The 11,370-nt window shown below is 43.5% G+C and overlaps 4 protein-coding genes across 8 annotated transcripts; 3 read left to right on the top strand and 1 right to left on the bottom strand.

The window, feature by feature from the left end:
* The first annotated feature begins 14 nt into the window (after positions 1 to 14).
* LOC113208416 (equilibrative nucleoside transporter 3) lies at positions 15 to 4,630 on the top strand. Of its 3 annotated transcripts, XM_026425381.2 has the most exons (13): positions 15 to 135; positions 231 to 445; positions 636 to 812; positions 1,649 to 1,730; positions 1,807 to 1,982; positions 2,078 to 2,172; positions 2,328 to 2,378; positions 2,456 to 2,688; positions 2,774 to 2,893; positions 2,972 to 3,086; positions 3,192 to 3,277; positions 3,358 to 3,557; positions 3,658 to 4,630. In XM_026425381.2, exons 3-13 carry the CDS (start codon positions 649 to 651, stop codon positions 3,767 to 3,769), a joined length of 1,434 nt encoding a protein of 477 aa, XP_026281166.1. In that variant the 5' UTR covers positions 15 to 135; positions 231 to 445; positions 636 to 648; the 3' UTR covers positions 3,770 to 4,630. The 3 variants fall into 3 exon arrangements, with proteins under 3 accessions (XP_026281166.1, XP_052120068.1, XP_026281175.1); XM_052264108.1 differs by lacking the exons at positions 15 to 135; positions 231 to 445 and adding an exon at positions 961 to 1,026 and having other exon boundaries at positions 664 to 812; XM_026425390.2 differs by lacking the exons at positions 15 to 135; positions 231 to 445 and adding an exon at positions 961 to 1,144 and having other exon boundaries at positions 664 to 812.
* Positions 4,631 to 4,718: 88 nt separating this feature from the next.
* On the bottom strand, positions 4,719 to 6,541 carry LOC113208435 (myosin-2 essential light chain). Of its 2 annotated transcripts, XM_026425427.2 has the most exons (4): positions 6,390 to 6,541; positions 6,263 to 6,290; positions 5,641 to 5,781; positions 4,719 to 5,555 (listed from the first exon to the last, which is right to left on the bottom strand). In XM_026425427.2, the coding sequence occupies exons 1-4, from the start codon at positions 6,390 to 6,392 to the stop codon at positions 5,284 to 5,286; spliced, it is 444 nt and encodes a 147-aa protein (XP_026281212.1). In that variant the 5' UTR covers positions 6,393 to 6,541; the 3' UTR covers positions 4,719 to 5,283. The 2 variants fall into 2 exon arrangements, with proteins under 2 accessions (XP_026281212.1, XP_026281201.1); XM_026425416.2 differs by lacking the exons at positions 6,263 to 6,290; positions 6,390 to 6,541 and adding an exon at positions 5,968 to 6,189.
* A 255-nt stretch (positions 6,542 to 6,796) lies between these two features.
* Positions 6,797 to 8,311, top strand: LOC113208428 (probable U3 small nucleolar RNA-associated protein 11). Of its 2 annotated transcripts, none has more exons than XM_052264118.1 (5): positions 6,797 to 6,815; positions 7,166 to 7,435; positions 7,519 to 7,653; positions 7,733 to 7,892; positions 7,971 to 8,311. In XM_052264118.1, the coding sequence occupies exons 2-5, from the start codon at positions 7,181 to 7,183 to the stop codon at positions 8,180 to 8,182; spliced, it is 762 nt and encodes a 253-aa protein (XP_052120078.1). In that variant the 5' UTR covers positions 6,797 to 6,815; positions 7,166 to 7,180; the 3' UTR covers positions 8,183 to 8,311. The 2 variants fall into 2 exon arrangements, with proteins under 2 accessions (XP_052120078.1, XP_026281189.1); XM_026425404.2 differs by lacking the exon at positions 6,797 to 6,815 and adding an exon at positions 6,866 to 7,051.
* A 146-nt stretch (positions 8,312 to 8,457) lies between these two features.
* On the top strand, positions 8,458 to 10,013 carry LOC113208927 (uncharacterized). The gene is made up of 4 exons (XM_026426186.2): positions 8,458 to 8,716; positions 8,808 to 9,024; positions 9,207 to 9,377; positions 9,470 to 10,013. The coding sequence occupies exons 1-4, from the start codon at positions 8,643 to 8,645 to the stop codon at positions 9,953 to 9,955; spliced, it is 948 nt and encodes a 315-aa protein (XP_026281971.1). The 5' UTR covers positions 8,458 to 8,642; the 3' UTR covers positions 9,956 to 10,013.
* Positions 10,014 to 11,370: the final 1,357 nt, after the last annotated feature.

Here is an 11,370-nt window from a genome sequence, read left to right as displayed (position 1 = left end):
GTTGGGGGCGAGGGGGAGGGGGGAAGGGTTAAGGGGGCAGGTGCGTCAATAACGAAAAATAATGCAAGCAAGATTCAAGCTGGACACATATACGAACCCCCGCAGCAGACAGATGGGTTGAGTATTTCAATAAAGGTACGTTGATACCTTATTCGAGATTTCTGCCGCTCATGTTTTGTGAGAGAACATTTGTCTGATCCAAGTAACGTTTCTTTTTCATTCATCCCTAGAGTCTTGTAGGACAAGGGCAAAGACGAATCATAAATCCTTTGCAACTGGATGTGGTAATCTCGGAAGTAAACAGTATGCAAATATCGTATTCAAGGCCATCTGCTTTGTGAATCACAGCATTCCACCCCAATGAAAAGCGGGATCACACCGTGCATGGCGTTAGACCTGGTAACAAAGACAAGGAGAGACTTCATCTTCTGCTTAACAAGTTAAGGTAAGGGTTTCAGACCAATATTAACTTTAAAAAATATCAAACTTTCCCATGTGAAATTCTGCTTCTTTGTTTCATTTTCCTTTATACAAAATTCCAATCATTTTCTTGGTCTATAATGCCACTCCCCTAACAGCCATCTTTTTATGTTTAAGCAATAGCGTCCTTTACAACTTGTCTTTTTATTTTTCAGACATTGCCAAAAGATGGATGACCACATAAATACTCAGCCGCTTCTGCAGTGTGAAACTGAAAGTGATTTTGACGACGATGATCTAGGAATTTCTCCCCCATCATATGAAGTTGATGACCCAATTGTCGTAACAAAAGACACAAAGCCATTGTTCAAGCAAAGGGATCCACAGGACAGGTAGGAAAGATATCAAACAAGAAATATTATTTTTGAAAAATATAGGGCTATATCTATCATCTGGTTATCAGTTGGGTTACAAGGTTGCCCACAAAAAGTGCACAAAAACGTTGTGTATGGCAGGCATGGTGTGTTTTCATTATTACAGATTTAACTTTTTTTGGCTGGACCAAGGAATGTAATGGTAACTTTGAAGAGTGCTAGAAGGTGCTAGGTAAAGATTGGAAACTTTAAATTATTTTGGTGAGAGTAAATCAAATTTTGATGTTTGAAATAGAGAATAAAAGGGGAGGGGTAACATCTGAAGTTTTGTGCACTGATGCTTACAACAAGTAAGTGCTTTTCAAGTCAATTAGTAGATTTTCATGTAAGGTCATAATTTCCTATAGTAAATTATAGGCTGTGTTTTTTGTCTCTGTTGAATGGCTTCAATATTTAAAAATACATTACCTTTTTTAAATTTTCCATCAAATTTATGTCATTGGTGGTGCATTAACAGAATTAACTTACACATGTATTTTGTAAGTTAATTGTTCTTAGTCTGCAATCATAAATCAAATAGATGTCAATTTGACAAAAAAAATTGACAATCAAATTAAGGGTCACATTCACATTTTCATCAAATTAACATCTTTTTGATTGATCACTGCAGACTGGGGTCAAGCATGATGTTTCGTAGCTTATTGTTTGTATTTTTTGTTTGATATTTTTATTGGTACCTAGTTGTAGGTGTCTAATAAGTTGTAGCAATAAACTTTGTCAAGAAACCTTTTTTTTGAACGAACTACTTCCTTTAGTACGCTCTATTTCTGATGTGATAAATATTTCTGTTACAGATATAGTATTGCATACATCATATTTTACTTTCTGGGAATGACCACACTTCTACCATGGAATTTTTTCATCACTGCTGATGATGTGAGTTACATCTTCAGTAATAAGTTATTTAATTATTTCACTTCAAAATTTAACCCTGTCTTTCATTGTATTCCAGTATTGGATGTACAAATTTCGTGATGTTAACTCATCTGTAACAGTCACTATGCTTGGAAATTCGTCAGACGTAATCAGTCGTACTCCTCTTCAAAAGAGCTTCACAGCATATCTCAGCGTAGCTTCAAATGTTCCAAGCACTATATTTTTGATTTTGAACTCTGCTTTTGCCCACAAGTATGTTTTCCACAGATAGCTTTAGGCTATAACAAAACAAATGTTTTTCTGTGATTACAATTCAAACTTAAATTATGAATCTAATTTGTTGGCAGGATTTCTATTCACTCACGCATGCTGGGGTCATTTGTAGTTATATTGTGTTTATTTGTCATCACAACTGTTTTCGTCCATGTCGACACTGACGCATGTGAGGAATTTTGTTTTTAATTGTTGCATGCAATCCAGCGTAGGCATGTGTGTGGTATACCCTACTCTTTGAACTTTCCTCTTGATCCCTTTATTAATATCCAAGTATTCAATACTCGTAAATGCCCTCTATTTGATTGTCTGTTTTCTTTACAGATCAATATGATTTTTTTTATGTCACCATGGCAATAGTCATTGTTCTGAACAGTAAGTGCATTACATTCATACAGTATCTTAAAATTATCAAAACTGTCTTTACTGTTATCTCCACATTTTCTTCTCAGTGGCAAGTGCTGTCCTGACTGGAGGATTGTTTGGCATGCTGGGAAAATTTTCAACTGCATACATTTCTGCTGCAAGTAGTGGACAATCCCTAGGAGGCGTTTTTGCAGCCCTTGCAGAAATTCTCTCCCTATGGCTGGGTGCTTCACCACAACTGAGCGCATTTGTTTATTTCATGGTTGCAAATGTTTTCCTTGTTTTATCTATTGTGTGTTATTTGGTTCTCATTCGAGCGGTAAGCAAGGGCATTAGAAAAAAATAGTCTTTTGAATTAAGTCATAGGCCTTTGCCCTTATTCAAAACACTTTTTTCCCCCATAGGTTTTCTTCAAATATCACATGGAGCCTAAACCTCAACTGTCAGTACAGTATGAACCAGGGTGTTTACCCTCAGAGGAAATAAATCTTAATTCCCTGTCTTACAAAAGAGTATTGAGTAAGGTCTGTACTTTCACTCATATTTTAGCCCTATATATTCCATTTTTAGCATGCTTTTAATTTTACTTAAATGGTCTCCAGGTATGGATCTACGGTCTAGCAGTTTGGATGGCTTTCCTTGTTTCTCTTTCATTCTACCCAGCAATAACTGTTCTTGTAGAATCTAAGAACAAAGGGCATGGGAATATATGGAATGGTATGTTTAAGTAGTACAACCTCTAGCACTCTTGATTTATTGTCACCAACCCTTGAGCTACTCTAATGGTTTGAAACTTATTGTGAATATTTGTTTCTTTTACAGACAAATACTTTGTGCCAGTAGTTGCATACTTGATATTTAGCATATTTGATTATCTTGGACGAGTATTAGCTGGATGGCTCCTTTTGGTAAGATGTCGTACACTTAAACCACCAAACCAATATCAAATTTGTATTTTTTAAATCTATTCTCTTTTGTAAATTTGCAGCCAAAGCAGAATGCTCGTGCGCTGCTTCTCATGTCAGCTGCACGAGTAATCTTTGTTCCTTTGCTGCTGTATTGTAATGCTCAACCAAGGCAACATTTACCCGTCTTGATTCATGAAGATGCAATCTACATCTTAATTGTAGTCCTCTTTGGTTTCACAAATGGTTATCTAGTAAATATCACCATGATGAGTGCACCTAAGTAAGTGCTTTGGTTGGACCGATGTAAAATGAATCAATCTTGAAGACTTCTCCACTGTTTAATCCTGTATGTACTTATATTATGATATTCTCTATTACAGGGCATGTGAGCATCATGAACAAGAGATGGCTGCAATGATCATGTCAGCTTTTCTTGGTGTGGGTCTATCATGTGGGGCTCTACTTAGCATGGCAATTGTATCTCTTATATGAGAATTAAGACTGTCATAGAATTATATGGCTTGGTATCTGGGTATGTAAACATAATTATCTATGTTCTTGTCTATCCAACCCAAAAGTTGGGCCCTATTTTATACCAGTTGTTTGCAGTATTTTTTGTCCTTAACATTTCTCCTCTACTTATTGAAAGGTGGTTCTTATAATCAAGTTTCATACACATGTACTTGTACTGTTGGATCTAGTTACCCATTCTCTGAGGTGAAACTCTGTCTATGAATTTCTTGCTGACTGATGTGTTCAGTTGTCTCAAGATGCTTAGGGTTTCTCTTGTTGATCTTTGATTTTTATGTTGCTTTATTCAGATAATTTTGACTAATCTGTTGGAGATTCCTGTGTTATACAAAAACAAAAGTGTGAAGAATGCCTTTGAATGTGCCAGAGGAACCTGTGATCATATATTAATTATGCTGATGCTTTGTTAAAAATGCCATATTGTAATGTTTTTATAATGTAACTGAGCAGATTTCTGTTATATGTTTTATGCCTATGACTGTATGTAATCGCTAGAGCTATGTGTGACTCTCCATACTATTCATTCCCCAATACAACACATTTGTATTGGTAGTTATCCATGTTATGCAAAGGGAAATATTTGCATATAATTTGTGTGTAATCTTATTGTAAGTGTGAATGTATATCCTGATCTCAATGAGAACAAGTTGGATATCAACTTATTACGTACTATTCAGTCCCAGTCCCTTTTATCTCTGGCTTTTGGGAACATGTTATGAAATGCATGTATCATAAGTGTATTGTGATTTAAATGTTAAGATTTGTAATCAATTTTTATGGGCTGGTCCTTGATGATTAAAGCAATAACCAGCTTAAGAATAATAGAGTTCTTTTCTTTGTTTCTTCCCAAACCCCAAGAAAGAAACACTGCAATAAGTGGAAGGTTATGAAATTAAGAACAGGATAAGAGTTAAAATCAAATTGTATACAAACTTTAATCAGCAAATGATAATAAATGGAGCTCAATAGGAGATATAATATTAGAATGGAATGGAAACCCAAGGTAATGTAAGTTAATAAAAAAATATACACTAATTGAATGGAAGGGGTTACCCACAACAAGCCTACAAGCAAATTACCTACAAAATGCAACCATACTATAAAAATGATTAGATCAATCCAAACCGTAGCATAGATTTTGTTTGTTTAAATGGATACTGAACCATTCTACATTGCACAAAACACTTGACAAAATTACAAAATATTAAAATGCATACTGAACTGGATCATTCATTCAATGCCACTTGAAAACATCACAAACACGGAATAAAAATATATATAATACTTCCAAATGTGGTAACTGTAGACCATATTTTTCAAACATCAAATGCAATAAGTACAAGAAAACCCAGGGAATTTATAATTTCTGGAGGTTATTAAAACCTTCACTTACTTATGAAATATATAACAGTATACTTTATTTCTTTACCCAAATTAGAATTCAGCATAGATAGGTTATCTGAAACATTAGATCTTTACCCACACATGACCATACGCACAAACTCTTCATAATTAATATTTCCTTGAGAGTCCTCTTGACCAGCTAGGAGTTGTTCAACTTCATCATCAGTGAGTTTCTCACCAAGAGTTGACAACAAATGACGAAGTTCAGCAGATGAGATAAATCCACTGCCATCCTTGTCAAAGTGCCTCAAACCTTCAATGAAGTCATCAGCTGTGTCTGATGTGCGGCTCTTCGAAATAGCCTGATAAATTGGAAGGAAAACTTCAAAGCAGATTCGCTCATCTGTCAACAAAGATAATAAATATTGTCATTTTTATTTTTAAATTTAAGAGACAAATATTCATCTTAACAGTAAGCTAATACCAACCAGGTTTGTGCTGGTGAGTAAATTTTTTCACATCAGACTCTGTGGGATTCTGACCAAGAGCCCGTAAGACATCTCCTATCTGACCAACATTGATCTTGCCATCCCCACGGCTGTCAAAGAGTTGAAATGCTTCTTGGAACTCTGGAAAAAAAAATCTAGTGAGAAACTAAGACAAATTTCTATGACAGTACATTGTGAATGTATAAGAATAGAAAAAGGCAAGGGCCACATTCCCCACATATCTTAGTGAAGCACAGAGAGCAATGCAGATGGTCATGACAGGGCTCTCAGACGACACAACTTTGACAATGCTAATTGATCACAAACCTTCCACAGACGTCATTACTTTATTAACTGCCTCATAAGCATACATGTTGGCAGGCTATTGTGCTCTGACACACCCACAAATTGGACAAAGCCTAAGAGTATTTGAAGACACAACTGCTACGAGAGTATTCAGCACTGCAACAAAACCGTGTGTGCCTTGCTTGCCAGGAGCAGAGCGAGAGTAAAATCCGTTCTCCCTCCATACCGTACAGTTCTTGACCAAATAAGGCAAAGTCGGCTCGGGGTGTGTCATCAGGGGGAGCTGGAACGTCAAAGCTGACCTCGATTAACTTACCAGCCAGCTGGTCCTCCGTGAAAGAAGCCTGCGAAGATAGACAATGTTAGTGACTTAAAAAGTTAAAAACTCAAATAAGCAAGCGGAAACACACATTTAGACGTCAAAAATAGCCACAAAGACTTACCATGGTTCTTGTTCTTGACAACGGAATTTCGTCCCCTACAGGTTAAGGACCAACTGATTACTGATTCATCGACGGCAAGTGGCCACTAGTTTATGAATGAAGTAGTCTGGTTGGCATATGAATCCGTCATGATTTATAACGCAAAAAAATCACTCAAAAGAACCAAAGACATTTTAATTAAGTATTGAAATATATCAGTGATGCTTTCTGAGTCCAATGAGCCTTATATTCACCTTTGCTTTGAATATTTTTCCTTTCGAAGGTTACAGAACTTGGAAAGAGGGAGTCATCACATATATGAGAAATTCACGAGTGCGAAAGAAAACAAACAATGGTCTTAACTGTGTATTTAACTTTTCTTCTTGAATAATTTTGGTCTTTCATAGATATCATATTCTTTTAGTCGACGTCAATAGAGCGAAATAGGTGGGGCAGGTACCTTAAACTGCACCAATAGACAAATGGTCGGCATGGTGCGCTGTACAATATTTTCATCCCAAAAAATATAAACAAATCTAAGGAGGGGTGGGGGAACCACGCTGCTGGCAACAAAATCTTCTAACCTCTGACTATTTGTGCGAGCAACGTTAGAACTGATTCAGTGAAAACGATTTGGACTTCCTACCTAAGCGTCCGAATTTGCATTAATTTTCACTTTTTCTGTATGTACATGTCAATCACTTTGTTTTGGATGACATCAAATTGACTAGGTTGACACAACGAGATGTTAAGCTGTTTTATCTTGACTTTAATTTTGTTTTGTATTATTGTTGCAGATCCCATCTGTCAAAATGTCTTCATGGAAGAAAGCAGCAAAAACAAACCAAAAGACTCACAGGGAGAGACATCAACCAGAAGCACGTGAACATCTGGGCCTGCTTGAGAAGAAAAAAGATTACAAGACTCGTGCCAATGATTTTCATGAAAAACAGGCTACTCTGCGTCTTCTCCGCAAGAGAGCTCTGAGTCGCAACCCAGATGAGTTTTATTTTCATATGATCAATTCTCGCACAGAGGATGGAGAACATCATGAAATTGAGAAAGAGGTAATGTTTTGTGCACCTTTTTTTGAATCTTTCTTATAATATGTACAGAGGGAATTTTTAAAGATATGCCTGTATTTTATTAGGATGAGCACACACCCGAGCAGATCAAGCTTATGCAAACTCAAGATCTGCGGTATATCACTATGAAGCAAACTACTGAAAAACGGAAAATTGCCAGACTTCAGTCTGAGCTCCATTTGCTAGACGCTGCTCAAGAGGTAAAATCTAAATTATTTTGTGGAATTACTCTCAGTTTGGTTATGATTATGTATACAATTTTCTTTCTGTCTGTTCTAGGTTCCAAATCATCATACGTTTTTTGTGGATGATCCTAAAGAAGCTTTAAACTTTGATATCGCAGCTAGATTAGATACTCACCCTGCCCTCTTAGGTAGACGTTGTAACCGAATGAAACTTGATACTTTAAAAACTGCTGTGCTTCCAGTGGTTGATAAAGGTTTGTTTGATCTTGCTTTATGTGTCTGTTATCACCTTTGCCTAGTAACCTCCTTCATTAATGCAATTTACTCTACAGCTGCATTGGAGAAGGCTGCCAAACAGAAGCAGCAAAAATATGCTGAATTAGACAAGCGCCTAGACCGAGAAAAGCACCTACGTGTTATCCAAGAAAAAATGATTCTAAAGAAGCACCTAGCAAACAAGAAAGAAGCAGAGCCAGAAAGAATAAAGCCAGCAACTAAAGACGCTCCACCCATCTATCGATGGAAGTTCGAAAGAAAGCGATGAATATATGTTGCCTTGGTTGGTTGGTGTGTTTGTTAAAATCTGTTGCAACCATTGTTTAATATGTAAAATCATTACACATTAATTTTGTTCTGTGAACAACTGTTGATAAATTTTGTCAATGTCCTAAAATCACAATGATTCAATTCACTTTGAGAAACCATACTTATCCCAACTTATCCCAACATCTAGCAACAGTGCTAGAAAAGGCTCCAAAACAGCATTTCTTAAGCTGGACGCGCGGCTTTCGCCTGTAGCGCTAGTAGAAGCGAGTAATTGATTGTTGGGCTCCCATTATTGCGGGTGTGGGAGGGCTGGGGGTATGGGGAAGGCACGGCCCGCATGGCCTGGTCCAGGACGGGAGGTGGCCGTCGAGCAGCCGATGAGCACGACGGGGGCATGGCGCTGACGAGTCACCCCCACCGCCCGCGCAGGCTCTAGACCTCTAGAGGAGGGGCGCACAATGGCGCGGCCCCCACCGAGTGCGGTCTCCACCAAGTCCAGCTTCCAGGACTTCGTGCCCGTCATCCCCGTCAAGTAGGAGGCAGCGCACCCCCTTGTTACGGAGGCGCCACCGCGCTGCCCCCCCCCCCCGCCCCTACTTCCCATTGCCACCCCTCTTCCACAGGGAGGAGACGAGGGACTTGGTGGTGACGGAACCGCGGTACAACGATGGCGTCCTCGAGGGCATGTGGCGCGATCGGCGCATCGAGAAGACGAAGGCGTGCGCGCCGCCCTTCAGGGGCTGCTCCATCTACACGACCTCCTTCAAGGAGCCGCCACGCGAGGCTTTCCTGGACGACTATGCCTCGCAGGCCGCATGGGACAACCGCGCGGGCGCCGAGGTACGCATACGAGGGCGAAACGCGAACGTTCTCCTCATGCGGCTTGTCATGGCGTAAGGGAACTACGGCGTTATTTCCTTTTTTGAACAAAGTCGCAGCGCGATCCGTCCGTACCGTATACACCAACGACATCTTGAGCCAGCCATAAATATGATATGACTAGTGCCCCCCCTTTGCCGCAGGGTCTTCACCGCGCCATACTGCTCGAGGCGAGCGGCCCAAAGTGCCGCGAGAACTTTACGACCACCACGGACTTGATGCACCACTGGATGCCGCAGGCCTGTGCCACGGCCAGGGCCTTCAACTCCAGGCACCTGGAGTGGCTCCCCTCCCAGGACCTTCTTCCTTGCCTGGTTAGCGCAGCTCGCGACCGCTCCACGGAGTAAAAGTCCTTTTACTGCGGTGGAACGCCCGTGACGCCCGGGCCTACACCTTCTCTGTGCAGGGCAACCTCACCCAGTACGGGCTGAAGGAGCTGACAGCGGCGCGCTGGGCCGCGGAGCGGGCCGCCCTGCGCGCCAAGCCCGTGACCACGCACCGCGCCCACTTCCACCAGCCCTGCGACTCGCACCGCGAGACGAGCCGGCGCGCCGTCTGCCGGCTCTTCTCCTCCAAGATCCAGACCAACAACAACATCCTGCACAGCCAGCTGCTGCGCGGCAAGCAGGTGCTCGTGGCGCCCAACGTGCTGCAGGGCCAGTACCCGCTGGACGTGTGCCGCGACCGCCTGCCCATCGTGCCCGAGCTGCCGCTGGAGAGCGCGCCCGTCCTGCGGGTCCCGGACCGGTCGGCGGGCCCGCACCCGTTCCCGGCCTGTTGCACGGGCGTGCGCCGCTGCCGGCGGGTGCCCGGGGGCACGCCGATCACCGCCCCCGCTCTCCCCTTCTACTCGGTGTCGTGCCAGCCCGCACCGCCCACGGGGCTCCTGTGACCAGCTGTGACCAGCTGTGACCAGCTGTGACCAGCTGTGACGACCAGGGCTAATTACACGTCCTTAGGCCTCATCCGTCACGACGGTCACGGATTTCTTTGAGGGGGGCCACGTAGGTTTTGTGGGTTTGCACAGCCCGTTGGCTACCTTCAGCCAGGCATCACCATCATCCCTTCGCGGCCTATAAAACCGCGCCCGCGGGTTTCTCGGAGACAAGAGCGGAGCATGTCGCAGTCGCCGCCCCCTAGTGGGGCTTCCCGTCGACAGTCGACAGCGTGGTGGGAGCGTCCCGCCCCCCTCCCGCACACTCCCTGTGGTACCACTTAGCCGCCCCTCGCGCCCCGGCCCAGCTCTGCTCTGCCTGCTCTTCAAGAGAATGTTCGCGCGCTCCCTGTTCTGTTGCCCCCCGCCCCCTAACCCCTCTTCACCCCTCCCCGTTCGCAATCGACGGTAACACGATTCCCAGGTGACCCATTAGGAAACAGGGGTCCGTAACTTAACATGAAACTCCCCTTTAGCGGTACGTTATCCGTTAAAGTTATAACTTATAACTTGTGACCATACAATGAAACGTTAAGAGTTATAACTCATCACTTGTGACCATACCATGAAACGTTAAGAGTTAGACTCAAAATGCCGGAACAAGCTCCAACTAGCATCAGAATAATTTTTGACGACCCATAACTTTAACTTTTATTGCAAATTGTTAGACGTTACGTTATATGACTAACGCATAACACTAATGCGTTACTCGTTAATTTATATAACTAACGCATAACGCTAATGCGTTAAGTTACGGACCCCTGTTAGGAAATATCTCAGGCCACCCAACTCCACACCGCACCACTTCGGGGCTCCGGGCGTGGAACGTGAGACAAATAGAGGGGGCGGGGCGGGAGGGGAAAGCGGCTACTGCTCTGCTGTGGTGGCAATTTCCTCACTCTTGCACGCTCTCTTCCCCGACAACCCAACGTTTCTTTTCGCAATTATTTACGTTCACAAATCACCGGGCTTCCTCCGCATCGCTCCTCCTGCCCTATCCCAGCAGCGCCGCGCCGCCCGCGGGACGCAGGGTAGGCCACCCGATGGGCGCGGGTGCGGGCGCGCTGCCTACCCGGGCCGTGCGGCAGATGGGTCCCGCCCCCCGCCCACAGGACGCAGGGTAGGCCACCCGGTGGGCGCGAGTGCGGGGGCGCTGCCTACCCGGGCCGTGCGGCGCACGGTCCCCGCCCCCGCCGTTGCCCGGCGCGGCGGCGGGGCCGCGCGCCCTCGCGGGGTTACGTAATTAATGCTGGACACCGCCTCGCCTCGCCCCGCCCCACCTACAACCTATCGGCTGTCCTATCGGCCACTCGTCACGGAGGGGGACAGCGCGGACCCCGGCGCTCACGTGCTGGCTCTCCCACCGCCCCCGG

The sequence above is a fragment of the Frankliniella occidentalis genome, unplaced genomic scaffold (assembly GCF_000697945.3).
Source record: "Frankliniella occidentalis isolate FOCC.00 unplaced genomic scaffold, Focc_3.1 Scaffold16, whole genome shotgun sequence".
Lineage (NCBI taxonomy): Eukaryota > Metazoa > Arthropoda > Insecta > Thysanoptera > Thripidae > Frankliniella > Frankliniella occidentalis.
This window is presented reverse-complemented; position numbering and strand designations above follow the sequence as displayed.